The sequence below is a fragment of the Mchenga conophoros genome, linkage group LG12 (genome assembly GCF_057382185.1).
Source record: "Mchenga conophoros isolate Kocher_MC1m ecotype Shallow Benthic linkage group LG12, M_conophoros_male_GT1.1, whole genome shotgun sequence".
Taxonomy (NCBI): domain Eukaryota; kingdom Metazoa; phylum Chordata; class Actinopteri; order Cichliformes; family Cichlidae; genus Mchenga; species Mchenga conophoros.
Window position 1 is genome coordinate 19,979,541 of NC_140537.1, and position 14,548 is coordinate 19,994,088.

Here is a 14,548-nt window from a genome sequence, read left to right on the forward strand (position 1 = left end):
TAATGTTAAATCGTGTACACGAGTGTGATATAAATCATTTGATCACAATTTGTGGGTTTTTTTTTCATTCGTTAATTAGTTGATTACAAACACCTGTAGATCCTGTTTAGAAAAAGCAAACAAGAGTGGAGACACAGGCCTCTGTAAAAGGCTGGTAATTCACAGCATGCATGAGACATTAACATCAGGCTGTGGGATTGGTACATTTTCTGGTTCCCTTGAATACCGTGGATGGGGGATTATCGTATAAATACGCGCGTCTGAAGCAAACTCTCCATTGTGCTCTCTGATTGCACCGTGTGACCCTTAGTGAGAGGTGGACGGCGCTGCTGGGAAAGCTGCTGGTCGTTTTTACTCCGGCTGCTGCCTGAGATTGAAGCTTCTCAATAACCATGAGCCGTCCTCCGAGTCCGACTCCAGCACGATGGTTTAAGGCGCTGCGCAGGTAAAAAAAAAAAAAAAAAAAAAAAAAGTGAAAAGACCTTTGTTTTGGCCTACTTGCGAGAAATTGAGACTTATTATTGCAAATGACCTTAGATTAGATACAGCTGTTCTGGGTGGCTCAGCTTAAGCGTCCAGCTTTGTTAGTTTTATGTGCATCACCTGACTGTCTGCACTGCAGTTATTCGGAGTTTCAATATATGCCGGTGGGAGGCTCTTGCTGAGCGGGTGCACAAGCTTAATTTCACACTGGTTCATTCGGAAAGGCCAGCGGTAGCGATTTATTGACTGACACAGACAGACATGAGTCGAAAAGTAAAGGCGTGCTCTGCTTGTCAGAGACATGGGCGGCTAACATGCAGAAGGTGTGTGTGTGTGTGTGTAGGTGTGTGTAGGTGTGTGTGTGTGTGTGCGTGCGTGCGTTCGCCTTGTGAAGTTAAAACTAGCGTACTGTTACAGGACCAGGCTCGGGGACCCCTGTCTGAAGACGTATCCTCTGGAAAGCGTGGATCTCCTGAGGAGGGCTAGAGTCGCCTTTCAAGCTGGACGTACCCTGAAGGAGAACTTCAGACTGGCTCAGCTGGAGGCTGTGGTGCAGATGCTGGAGGAACACGAGTGTGACTTTGTGGATGCACTTGGAAGGGACCTCCATAAGGTCAGGGCTGAAGCGGTCTCCCTGCAGGGTTGTTGTTTTTAATAGTGAGAACTGATGGTAGAGTCAAATGTTTTTTCTTTGACTTCATATTCGTTTACTCTGTTTTTAACCAGCCTCGGTTTGAAACGGTTGTGTCTGAACTGATCCTGGTCAAGAATGAGGCTCTATATGCTATTAACAACTTAAAGAAGTGGATGCAGCCACAGAAAGTGGAAAGGAACCTGGTAAGACTGTTGTTTAAATCATCTTGATAATGTGACTGGGATTAATCATGACCTTTTTCGAGAGAACATTCCACGTACTGCTACAAAGAAATGTATTGTGCTGAGCCCTGCAAAGCAGATTAAAACAGAAGTTGCATTGCCCCTTTCTAAAGGAATAAAATGAGCTCATGTGTATTTTCTCTTTGTGTCATGATGAACCTTACCAGCTTTTTACTTGTGCTGTTTCACTTGTAATGTAATTTGTTCGGTCTGTGTAGTCCACCACGCTGGACGACTGTCTGGTGATCAGTGAACCGCTGGGAGTGGTGCTTATCATTGGGACCTGGTGTAGTCCTGTACAAATGTGCCTTGTGCCACTGGTCGGGGCCATTGCAGCAGGTGCAGCCAGTATTATTTCATCATTTAGTTCTCCTGTACTCAGGCTAACTGACAGCAACTGATGTTTTATTTTCCATTTGTGTAGGAAACTGTGCAATCATCAGCCCCTCCGAGTCTACTGTGCACACAACAGAGCTTCTCCATCGTCTAATTCCCTCCTACTTGGATAATGTGAGTAAGCTAGCATAAAGGGACTGATTTTTCCCTGCAAGAACTTGCAGTATTTTTCTTAAAATATCAAAGGCAATACTCCTCCCCCCCCCTTTTTTTTTTTTTTTTTTTTTTTTTTTTGTTTTTTTTTTCCCCCTTTTTTTTGTTCTGAAGCTGATTAGACTGCACACTATGAATTTTTACTTCACTCTCTTTAACATAAGAATAACTGACTTTGGTTGCTACAGTGAGAGTGAAACACTTCATAGTTTTAGCTTCCAGAATAATTTGACTCCTTTGTAAGAATCTGTTTGAGCAGGTACCCTTTTATTGACCTGTAATCAAATGAGCTTTCATTTGGTGAGATTACACTTTGAGATATTTAAATCTGGCATTTCAGAATTGAGCACTTTGTCATCCATGACTGAATATCTGACTCACCAGTGATATTGCTTTTTTATTTTTTGTGTGCTTTTAGTTTAGTTGAATTATAAGAGATGCTTGTTTGAAGAGGGGGAACAAAAGGAATTCTCATACAAAACTCTTGTTTTCCTCAAGGAATGCTTCCATGCGATTCTTGCAGGCTTGAGTGACTTGCCTGAAGTGATTGAGCTCAAATTTGATCATGTTTTCTTTACAGGTAATTTTTATTAGTCATCCTTTAATTAAAAAAAAGTGTTCTTTGAATTGTTCACTGTTTAAGCTTGGCTGTCACTCTGCAGGAAACAAAGAGGACGGAAGCAAAATTGCTCTGGCTGCCGCCCGCACACTCACACCCGTCACCTTGATTCTGGGAGGGAAGAACCCATGTTACGTGGACCAGCACTGTGACATTTTCACCACTGTGCAGCGCATTGCTTGGGCACGTTTTCATAATGCTGGACAGAGTTTGGTGGCTCCTGACTACATTTTATGCCACACGGATGTCAAAGCTCGGCTGGTGCAGGCCCTCAAGTGCTGCCTGATGGAGTTTTATGGCTCTAATCCCCAAGAGTCGCATAGCTTTGGCCGGATAGTCAATCTAGAGATCTTTAACCGTACTAGAGGGATCTTATGGAGATCTGGCAAGGTGGCTGTGGGTGGGCATGTGATAGAAGCAGAGAAATATATTGGTATGAAAAGCTGAATTCCTTGACACATATTGCACTTAATAGATTGCTTTAACATGGCTGTAATTTTATTTTTTTTAAATCTGAAGCCCCAACAGTTTTGACAGATGTGGCTGAATCAGACCCCGTCATGCAAAAGGAGATCTTTGGTCCAGTTCTTCCTATTTTGACTGTAAACAATGTGGATGAGGCTATTAGTTTTATCAATAAGCAAGAAAAGCCCCTCTGTGTGTATGCATATTCCACCAACGGCAAGGTAGGTCTACGAGGCAAATTGAACAGGGGGGGAAACTGAAGCCAGAATTCATTGTAGGATTTATTCTGATCATGTGGTGGCTTTTCTGACACTGCAGGTAATTTCAAGACTCATGAGTGAGACCTGCAGTGGAAGCTTCTGCTCTAATGATTGCATCCTGCAGAGTGTGATGGTGGCTCTACCTTTTGGTGGAGTAGGTAAGTCTAAGCTGCAGTAGTAGTATGGATGGTGGGACAGTCTGTAAGTGATCTGCCAGTCTGACCAACTAACCCCCCCTCCCCTCTTTGAAGGTGCCAGTGGAATGGGTTCTTTCCATGGCCGCTACAGCTTTGATACATTTTCTCACAAGAAATCCTGTCTGCTACGAAGCGCACGGTTTGAATGTGTGACCTACCTGCGCTATCCACCCTTCGAGGACCGCAATCTGTCTCTAATGACATGGGCCAGCAGCCTTTCCCAGAAAAGCCAGGGCTGGTGCCAGATTATGTGACTGTGTGGGAGGGTAATGACAGCCATGCTGGAATTAAACAAACTGCCACTTTTGTTATGAGCAGGCCATGGAAGACAGAAGCGCATTATTATAGAATCAACAAGAATGGATTTCTATGGACAAAATTGTTAACTGTATATTAACTTGTCTAAATGTATGTTTGAAACTTATAGGACACAAATATTTTGGATGTACACTGTTTATTGTGACCTGTGATTTTTTTACATGTGGGGAAAATGCATTAAAATAAAAATATATGTATTGTATTTATAGTTTGAATAAAGTATATGCATCTCAAAAGGTAATGCTTTTTATTTTAATCTTCACGTGAGACTGGTCATTCTGGCCTCTTGTAGATTTTCTCTTCACTGCCCTCTTTCATAGATGCATATCTGGCGACTGTGAACAGGTAGTCACTTAACCTGAGTGGGAGGCAAAGGATATTTGTCAGCTACGTAGTAGAAATATTTTTTTTTTTTTTTTTTTTTTAATAAAAAAAGGTACAACACTGACCTGTTCAAGAACTTGGCAACATCTGGATCTGCCTCACCTGATCGCACAATTGGAGCAACGCTATGGGGAGGGGAACAGAAACAACTACAGATTACTTTGTCATTCAGGACGACCTTACATAGATCATACTAAAACTAACCTGCGCTCTGCTCGCCGACAGACTGTCCGAGCTAAGTGCAAAGCTGCGCTGCTCTTCCCACCAGACTGTGGGGGGGGGGAAACAGTATATATTAGTGCAACAGGGACACGCAAACATTTGTTAAAAACGTGCGCAGCTTACTGGTAAAATGAAGCTGGTTAAAGGAGGGAGTTCTTCTGTAAACTGATCAATCCAGGTCTCCAAGTCCACAATTGGCTGTGCAATAAATTTTGTTCTCTCTTGCAAAAAACAGAATAGTGTGATCACATGTGACACAATAAATAAAAACAGACTTGATTAGCCAAAGCTATCATACTTATATGGCTTTCTCTTGCAGATGATCGAGGGGTAGCAATGTTGGAGCCCACATCTTGTAAAACGCACTGGATCTGTGGTGACAAAAGCCAAATGATGACAAACCTTCTCTCTGAATTTATGGTGTAGGAACTGAAAGAAGTTAAGAAATGCAGTATGACAAAATCAAACCTTGTCCAATTGATGAGTGAATGTATGACGTTTATCAAGGCAAAACTCTCTTGCCAGCCTGTAAAAGTTAAGAATGTAACTTTAGACAAGGCATGTCATAAAAAAAAATGCTAAAATGACATGCCATATTTGAATTGTAGAAATGTTACCCTATAGCTGATGACAGCTCATCTGTATTCCCCAAGGCTTCAAAAATGTGATCTTCTTTTGGCCTTCTTTCTCCTGTAAATGTGCTTGAGAAACCTAAGAAGGAATCAAGACAAAGTTTTTTAAAATATTGCTTATTCCAAAAGTACAGTGCGGTAGTGTTGTCTGAGTTACAATGATAAATAACCTTTGTCTCCTGTTTTGGTGTATATTTTGGGCACCCTGTTGTCCTCACCAGTGGCATAACTGTTTTGAAAAAGAAGGATATTAAAGGAAAGGTGTTTAAGTATTTTTATATATTCACCAAACACTATATTAGGTACATCTTGCTTTAATCGGTTTGGTCCCCTCTCCTGTCTTCAGAACCTTAATTCTATGTGGCATAGATACAACAAGGTGCTGGAAACACTCCTCAGAGATTTTGATCTATATTAACATCACACAATGATGCAGATTTGTCAGCTGCCACCACAACCACATCTTAAAGGTGCTCTACTGGATTTAAATCTGGTGACTGCAGAGTGCATTTAAGTACAGTGAACTCATTGTTATGTTCAACAAACTAGTTTGAGATTATTTGAGTGGTATGGCACATCAACTTATCCCACTGGAAGAGGATTGGTACACTTTGGTCATAAAGGGATGTCATTGTCAACAACAATACAGTACCTAACAAAGTGACCATTGAGTTTAATTCTGTTGTATTTTTAGGAACGATCTGTATGGCAGATGCCAACCAGCAGTTGCTAGTTACACAGACAGTTACACGAACAACACGAACAGAAGCACAACACTGTGCACACAAACGCTGACACAGGACTGTACAGTATAGCTACCTTCTGACTGAAAACAGGGTAAACAACGGTCTCTTTGCCCGATACTCGCTAATGAACCTGCATGTCCCTGGAACGCCGCGAAGGAGAGAATGTCTGAAAACAAACGATGTCATTTTTAGCTACAACACAGTATCGACAGCAGCAAGGGTAAACGACAGAATTGCCCTTTTTGTCCATCCGTGGTGTCCGTAGTTCATAGGCGTTTCCATTTCATCGCATGATTGGCCAACTCACCCGGTGGTGGCAGAGTTCTGAATGCTGATTGGCCAGACGAAAATATGCTCGACCAGCTGAAGGGGAGTTGATTGGACACAGGAAATCCTCGCTCGTCCCTCGTCCCGTGTGTCAGGTCACGGTTTAACACTCTCAGATACTCGTGAAGAGAATGTTGTGTTGCTCCATGATTTTTTTAAATCACCAAATTAATTTGTAAAGTTATTAACAGTCATTAATGTTCGCGTAAAGGACGGTGCTGTGGAACTAAGCTGTCTACGGCTTCTTGCCTGTTCAGCGGATTAACATTAGCTAAGCTAGCTTTTATTAATGCTGTCAGTGAAAAGTTGAACTGAAGCAATTGAGTTACGTAGATTTGGGCATATTTTGTGCTCTGTTCTGGAAGCTTTTACAGAAATGCAAGTGACGGACCTTTACGTGTCAGCTCCTGGAAAGGCGATCCTACACGGAGAGCATGCAGTCGTTCACGGAAAGGTAAGCTCTGAAGTGATACCATAATGACATTTAATGCACCAGTCAGCATCTTAGCAAAAATATGACTAATTAAGATTTATCAAACAACCGGTCCAATTGCAAAAGTGTCATTTTATATTTTAATATTTACCCCGTTATCATAAAGCTACAGCATGTCTTTGATGAAAAGGTTAATAACCAAAAATAAAAAAAAGAGGAGATTTTATTTATTTATCTCTTTAACATTTTGCTTGTTCTAATGTTGCTTCATGGCAGGTGGCTCTTGCTGTGAGCTTAAACTTGAGGACATATTTGCGATTGAAAGCCGATACTTTTGGCAAGGTTTGCATCAACCTGCCCAATATCGACACATTCCTCAGCTGGGACCTTTCACAACTGAAGCAGCTTGTTACTTATGGTAAGGTGCATCAGAGGTGCTCCTGCAAATTCTGTTTTTATGATATTGCGCGCAGTTCAAGCATCCTACAGTGAAATTTTAGTACTGATACCAATTTTGGCCTAATGTTGGTGGTACAGCAGTATATCCACTGTAACACCAGTCTGTGTCTAAATGGGAGACAAAGGTGTTTAGTGTGGAAAAAGTAGGAAAAAAGTGCAACTCATTTACTGTATTTCCCATAATTATTTGAGAATCATTGACAGTACTATAAACTCACCACCATCCAAAGTGATTAAATTTACGAGCTTCTGGGTGAGAAATATTTATTGAGTTTTTTTTGCAGCTGTAAATTTCCATTTACTGTCTTTTTATAATGTCAGCCTTTGGATGTGCCAACTAAAGACAGTCTTAATTAACAGGTTTTTAAGTAATTTGCTAGATTAAACTATATGCTTTGGTTTTGTACAGTTACAGATCAAAGTGCATTGGTGTGATATACCTTTTAATTGATGTTATTAGGTAAGAGGGATGAGGTGCAATGCCTGGATGCTGAACTTGTGAGGAGACTGCGGGAATTTATTGGCGTAAGCAATGGAAGCTTGGATACTTGCAGCATGGCCAACTTATCCTTCCTTTACCTCTACCTGTCGCTGTTTGGATCAGGGTGAGAGAGAGGACTTCTTCTCATCATTTGCACATCTGTAGCCATTTTTGTCACAAAGGCATCAACAAATTGCAGGTGTATATATGAAAATGTTCTCTCTATGCACATAGGAAAGTAATAACTCGTGCCTTTTTAAAAACCTGTAGTCAATCACTCACTGAACTCTTTAAAAAAATATCGGTACTTCATTCTGAGACAGAGCGTTACAGTGTAAAATTTAACATTATTTTAGAAGGAACATTTTGTGCTGAGTAACAGGAAATCTGTTATCATGACTCTTGTGTACTTTTCTAGGAGTAGTGGGGGTTAAAGGTCATTTGTCTAAAGCAGTCAAAGTCTTTGATGTTTAGTAAGTACAGGATAGTAATTATGTTATATTTCTGTTATAACATCTGAAAAAAGATGAAGTTTCATTTCTATATTAACTCACAGGTTACACAAGTGTTAAAGGCAAACTCTCAAAAGTAAACACTCAAAAGAGAAGTCCAGTAAAAATGATGAAAGACTGCAGCTGTAAACTCATTGCCCAGAGGTGGTGCAACTGAAAATGGCTGCAGCTATTACTTTCCCCACCTACTGGTGATTCAGACAGTGTGCAGACAAATAATGACAAATGACAAAATGACTCTGTCTTGTTTAAACTCTACAGTCTTTCTGTGTGTGTGCGTGCGTGCGTGTGTGTGTGTTTGTGAGTGTGTGCATGAGAGTGCGTCAGGGAGGGCTATTTATTGTGTGTACCATTGTATTCTGTGGCGTATAATAGTGGGGTTTCTTGCATTTCAGATTTTATTGTTTGCTCAGTGATAACTCTGTTTATATTTAGATGTCCCTATTAAAATGATATACACATTACAGTAGATTGTATTAGTTTTGGTTTTGTGCCCACTTGCAATAAATGTAGTTTTAAGTTCAATTTCCAAACATCTAAGTTACCAGTGAAGTAGATTAGGTTCAGGGAAAAGTTTCTCTTCTTTAAAATGAAGATGTTAAAGGTATTGGTTGGATGTTAGTATTAACTGCTTCGGCAGCTGTTAACAGAAAAGATGCTGAGGAGCATTAAGCTGCAGATTGTTGGGAGGTTTAATCGGCGTTGACAAGGCGGTGGCATGTCTGAGAGAGGTGATGGGTTGTGACAGGATCCCCGCTAATGAGCGTCTGGCACTGAGCCAGTCTGTGCCCTAGTGCCTGTATGCATTTTCCTCTAAAGAGAAAGAAGAGCTGGACATTTAGTTTACAGTATTCACCTCTGCCCAAAAGCAGCGTCCCTGACAGGCATTGACAGAAGTGTCAAGTTTCTGTTGAATGTAGTAGTGTACATGTGTGCTGTAAGAGTCACATGACTGTACAGAAGGCAATATCCCATATTATGTACTTTACTTAATGAAGTATTCTCTATATATTAAAAATGACTGATAGCTGATTGTAAATGAGAAGTAATCAGTAGGATTTTTAAATCTACAGTGATGCTCACAGGTTGTGTTCATTCTAATTTTGGGGATACAGTTGCAAATTTCTATTATCTGCAACTATTTTTTTACCGTTTCAGTGCATATGCAGTCAAAAGTCATACATATACACAATTTAAATTCTATAAAAGCAGTTTCTGTATTTGTTTTCTCAGTGAGCTGCCCAGTTTGACGCTGACTGTGTGGTCAGAGCTGCCTACTGGAGCAGGACTCGGGTCAAGTGCCGCCTACTCTGTGTGTTTAGCTGCAGCTCTGCTTTGCGCAAGTGGAGCCATCCCCCCTCCTCTCAAAGAGTGGGAACACACTGCCAGGTAATGTTCAGGCCTCCATCTCCATCACGAGCTCTGTATGCGGTAGCTGTCAGCTGCCGTTTTGTATAGGCGTCACGGCAGGGCTGCAAAAATGGGACAGCAAGCGTAAAATTTTAAATTACACATCACACAATGGAAATGGTGTCACACAGGCTTTTGGTTTGAAGTTGAAGGTGAGGCCTTAAATTATAACATTCAACTTGTTAAAAAGAAAAATTAATGGATGGGTTTGGTCAGCACCACAACACAACTTGTATTGCAGTTCACAATACAAAAGATATTGCATTTTACACCAGTACTTTTAACATTTTCTGGCTAAATTTCCAGATTTTATAACAACTGCCTCTTTTTTTTTTTAAAAAACTGTCTCGTATATAATCGTTTTAGGATTTTGACACTTCTTCCTTTTATTTTGGTATGACTGGTGTCAGGTGGTGTCAGGAGGAACTGGAGCTAATCAACAGTTGGGCTTTCCAAGGGGAGATGATCATCCACGGTAATCCTTCAGGAGTGGACAATGCTGTAGGAACGTGGGGTGAGGCATTAAAATGTGTAGCTTGTTACACCTTCCTTCATTTTTGTACCGCACTCTTTCATGTACTCATCAGAGTTTTGCACCATCATTGTTCATTGTTATCTGATTATTGTGATTTTAATGATTCATCTTTGGTTTACGTAGGCGGCATGCTCAGATTCTTGGCTGGAAAGATAATACCGCTGAGCAGGTACTAAAGAAGGATTATTAATTAGATTTTGTTTAAAGGGTCAATTAACAAACTCATTGTCTGGACAAAATTAATACGTCAGTAAAGCACCAGAATAATACGTCTGAATGAACCCTCTGATCTGTCTGTTTTACTTCCAGGGTGCCGTTATTAAGAATCCTCCTCACTAACACCAAAGTACCACGAAGCACCAAGGTACTTGTTGCCGGGGTGAAGGACAAAATTAACAAGGTACTAAATGGTTTCTTCCTCCCCCGTGTGTTACTTGCCGACACTGTAATTAATATAATAGGCGGTGCTTTTGCTTGGCAGATACTCCTGCGTGTGGTGTTGAGTGCCTTCATAAAATATTAAAATTAAACTCTTAGCCGGCACCCCTGTGCGCTGTTGCCTTGGTGACACCAGCAGGTGTGCAGATTTCTGTCTGAGACAGAGAATTCGGCCTGAATGGTGTTGTGACAGTGTTGTGATCAAGCTAGAGCACAAGTCAAACCTGCCATCCCAGAATCTGTATTTGTATGCAGCTTATCCATCAGAAAACAGCCATTAAAAAAAATATGTGTGTACAGATGTTATTGTATTGCACGAGTGATGTTGGAAAAGTTCATCTCTTTGGGTTTTGTGTTCCCCTCCTGTAGTTTCCATCCATCATGGTACCTGTTCTTGACTCGGTTGATGCCATTTCCTGCACTTGTGAGAAGGTCCTCTCAGAGATGACCTGCGAGCCCATCACAGGAGAGCATTACAATATTCTAGAGGTACAAATATTAGTTGATTTTGTGAAGCAGTTTGCGTTATAAACATGTCATTAAATGTCAGTGTTACTTCTTTTTGAAAGTCTGCTGCATCTAAAATAAATAATGTAATAGATGTATTGTGGAGTACTGTACAAGTCTTGAGCCACCCCTCATTTCTTTATATTTGGTTTCCACTTTATTTATTTATTTATTTATTTATTTATTTATTTATTTATTTATTTAAGCGGTCTCCAGCAATCTAAGGAGCTTGGAAAGAAAAGCGTCTGGACTTCTTTAAGTTTCTTGAAGACGTTTCACCTCTCATTCGGGAAGCTTCTTCAGTTCTGAGAGCAACTGGTGGAGAGTACCAGATTTTTAAGCCCTATTGGGAGCATCACTAAGAGGGTCATGGACCCCCTTGTGATCCTCTGCCTTATCACACGAGCCAAGGTGTGAAACATCTTCAAGAAACTTAAAGAAGTTCAGATGCTTTTCTTTCCAAGCTCCTTAGAGTATGATGACCTGGATGACTGACAAACTTCACAGACATACGGACTCCAGCAATATTTCTCCAGGCTTTCTGAAGTTCTTGAAATAAGTTTTTCTTTGGACATTGGCTGCTTTTTCAGTCATTTCAGTCCAGTCCCTGTACCTGATCATTTTCCCAGAAGTGTTTTTTGTTTGTTAAGCTACTTAACACTAACCTATGAATCATTTAAACATAAAAAGGCACCTAACTCAAGGGATAAACTAGTTTTGTCTACACATAATAGACAACTTAGCAAAGAAACAATTATAAATTATATCTTTAGGCACTTTGTTACTGGCAACTTCTCACAAAACATGTATTCCGATTTCTTTAGTTGAATTAGTACTGCAGACATAAAATAGTATTTTTGTACCAACAAAGTGTTTTCAAAAGAACTATTAGCTGAAAACTTGTCATATCTTGGGGCAGTGTGTGTGTCCTTAAAAATTTGAGGAAAGTTGGAGGGCAAAAGAAGGAAAAAAAAAAAAGATCCACCATGCAATACCATCTGGAAAGCATCTGATTGGTAACAGCATCACAATGATCCCAAACACACTGCCAGTGCAGTAAAAGCATACCTGGATAGAAAAACACATCAGTAGAGCATTATCAGTCATGGATTGGCCTCCTCAGTGCCCGGACCGCCACGTTATTGAAGCAGTGTGGGAGCATTTTGGCAGGGAACAGAACAAAAGGCAGCCAACATCCAAAGAAGAGCTTTGAATGTCCTTCAAGAAGCCCCAAGAACTTTTTCTGAAGACTACTTATAGAAAAGACAAGAAAGCTTGCCTTAGAGAGTTTAGGCTGTGTTGAAGAATAAAGGTGGTTATACCAAGCATTGACTTTCAAGCTTGTTAGAATCATTCACTTTGTTTTGGTCTTAAATATTGTATTTTCATGTATGTTTGCACATTTCAGTAAATCTCTCCACCTATTTCTCAAAATGTTAAGAATGAGGGGCGACACGAGACTTTTGCACAGTACTGTATAATGTATAGTACCTAAGAAATATACTGTATACTTGAGACAAAGCTGACTTTGATCTTTGAGGTGATCAGAGAAGGGGTGCTAGTTGTGCAAAGTTATCACTTTGTTTTCCAAAATAACTTCCTGGCTAAAGTCAAGACCATGTTAGACCACATTAGCAGGTTAGCCGAATAGTATTTACACTCCGGCATGATACAGTTGCTAGCTACGCAAGTGTAGGCTAGCTGTCTAACCTAGTTAGACAAAAGTTAGTGCACATTAGCTAGTGTTGTTAACTGTTGTAGCATAGTGCTGTTTTGAAAATGTCTAAACCACACAGCTGATTTTCTCCCTGTAGCATGTATGAATTAACCAACAGCTGTGTGATACCCTTTAAAGGAACTCATTGATATCAACCAGCACCATCTGAATGTGATGGGGGTGGGGCACCCTGCCCTGGACAGACTTTGCCAGGTCACACTGGCCAAAGGGCTCCACAGCAAGCTAACAGGTGCAGGGGGAGGAGGCTGTGGCATCACGCTTCTGAGACCAGGTGCTTTTTATTGTGCATTTTTAAATGATTATGTGAAGAGTAATTTATTTTAAAGGAATGTACTTTATCTGCTGTTATAAGTACCTTTGCAGTTTAGATGACTTGCATAATTCAAATTAATCATTCATTTTTTCCACATCCTTCAGCTGATTGGTCTTCAGTCTTGTAATGAATTAATTTTGATGAGGAATGTTTGAAGAGCTAAACTGTCAGGCTCCTGCTGACAGCAAGTTTGTTTTTGTTTTTTTTCCCCTCAAATTCTCCCTCACTCTCATATTAACGATTTGAGTGGCAGAAAATGATGAGCAGGCTGTGCAAGAAAACGTCTTTGGTATGCAAGTATTACTGTGCAATTGGTTCTAAGAAAACTTTGTATCATCCTCTCTTTGACAAAGCAAACAAGCAGGGAACCTGCAAGTTCAGCCTTTGTTTATGCCTGCAGCCTGTAACATACCGAATTTTAACAAGTCTTAACCACACCAAATAGATTTCCAAAGGCTTTTTTATTTGTTTTCTTAGCAAATGTTTCTGACTGAGGGAATTTCCAAGTGTTTCATATCTGTCTAGTCTACATGCTCTCAGAGGGTTTTATAGCGCAGCTCTTTAAGTTAAGGAAGCGAGGATTAAGTTATTTTATCTTTGTGTTTTAAAGCTGCTCTTGAATGTGAAGCTTTACATTTTCATCTGAGTCTGTGTGGTTACTGTGAGTATTACTATGCAGCTGCATCCTTACTGTTGAGATGATGTCAAGCCCTGTTTTGGACCATTTCCTTTGCAAAAAGCAGCAGATGTTTGGTACAGTCTCACAGAGCACACAAGTCTGCCTCAGCTTATTAACTGAAGTGACTTACTTTTATCCCTGTCTTGACCTTGTCTTATATTACCTGTTGTAACTGGCTTGTTTTATAGAAACCAACTCCCTGATGGCCCAGAGTACAGTGCAGGAGTTGAAAGACTGTGGCTTTGACTGCTGGGAAACAAGCATTGGTGGGCCAGGTGTCCAGCAGCATTCGGCCATTTCTGTTAAGGAGGAAATTCTGGAGATTTTAAATTACTACTAAGACTCACCCGTGGCAGTGTCTGCGAAGGAGGACAGATGTAATAGTGGGCTTTTTATTATCTCAAGACCTGCGGTATACTGAACTAATAAAGGAGGCCGAATGGACCAAGGAGCATTTCAATCTGGGCAGGGTGGGGTGGGATGGGGCGGGATGGGGCGGTCTAATCTCTCTTAAATCTGTGACGATTGAACTATGTTGTGTTTTGGGTAACACTTCTTATTCAGTGAAAATGTACTCACGGTTTACGAGCCTGTGCACTGACATCTAAGTCCAGTAGGTGGCATCAGAGTTGCACAAATGCTTCTTTATGGAAGGAGAGTTGCAGAAGACGGCACTCATAAAATTGACTGACATGGAAGTGAAACACTGGCAGGATTAAGTTATATTTTCTTCCAAATGCTTAAAGCAGTAGGGGTCAGTATATTTTAGTACATTAAAAGATCACCAATCCTGAAATAATACTCCTCTAATACAATGTTGTGATGACGATGAGACATTATTTAACAAGAACAAAGTCAAACTCAACAGATTTCACTCTCATGAAATATTTAAAAATGATGCAAATCATTTAAAAACCTCTGAATCCCATCATGCACTGCTGCATTGCTCTGACATTTTGGTGTGC

The 14,548-nt window shown here is 40.5% G+C and overlaps 3 protein-coding genes across 4 annotated transcripts; 2 read left to right on the top strand and 1 right to left on the bottom strand.

Moving 5' to 3' along the window:
• Positions 1-139: 139 nt before the first annotated feature.
• Positions 140-4,003, top strand: aldh3b4 (aldehyde dehydrogenase 3 family, member B4). Of its 2 annotated transcripts, none has more exons than XM_085294299.1 (10): positions 140-445; positions 901-1,096; positions 1,210-1,320; positions 1,578-1,698; positions 1,784-1,869; positions 2,407-2,488; positions 2,571-2,960; positions 3,047-3,213; positions 3,311-3,410; positions 3,504-4,003. In XM_085294299.1, the coding sequence occupies exons 1-10, from the start codon at positions 393-395 to the stop codon at positions 3,701-3,703; spliced, it is 1,506 nt and encodes a 501-aa protein (XP_085150425.1). In that variant the 5' UTR covers positions 140-392; the 3' UTR covers positions 3,704-4,003. The 2 variants fall into 2 exon arrangements, with proteins under 2 accessions (XP_085150425.1, XP_085150424.1); XM_085294298.1 differs by lacking the exon at positions 140-445 and adding an exon at positions 658-806.
• On the bottom strand, positions 3,887-6,013 carry mmab (metabolism of cobalamin associated B). Its single transcript, XM_085294302.1, has 9 exons — positions 5,825-6,013; positions 5,176-5,234; positions 4,991-5,084; positions 4,842-4,899; positions 4,672-4,744; positions 4,497-4,594; positions 4,356-4,420; positions 4,217-4,276; positions 3,887-4,125 (listed from the first exon to the last, which is right to left on the bottom strand). The coding sequence occupies exons 1-9, from the start codon at positions 5,935-5,937 to the stop codon at positions 4,041-4,043; spliced, it is 705 nt and encodes a 234-aa protein (XP_085150428.1). The 5' UTR covers positions 5,938-6,013; the 3' UTR covers positions 3,887-4,040.
• Positions 6,014-6,157: 144 nt separating this feature from the next.
• Positions 6,158-14,046, top strand: mvk (mevalonate kinase). The gene is made up of 10 exons (XM_085293131.1): positions 6,158-6,532; positions 6,788-6,929; positions 7,431-7,575; positions 9,197-9,352; positions 9,784-9,887; positions 10,032-10,077; positions 10,218-10,308; positions 10,716-10,835; positions 12,709-12,862; positions 13,772-14,046. The coding sequence occupies exons 1-10, from the start codon at positions 6,455-6,457 to the stop codon at positions 13,921-13,923; spliced, it is 1,188 nt and encodes a 395-aa protein (XP_085149257.1). The 5' UTR covers positions 6,158-6,454; the 3' UTR covers positions 13,924-14,046.
• Positions 14,047-14,548: the final 502 nt, after the last annotated feature.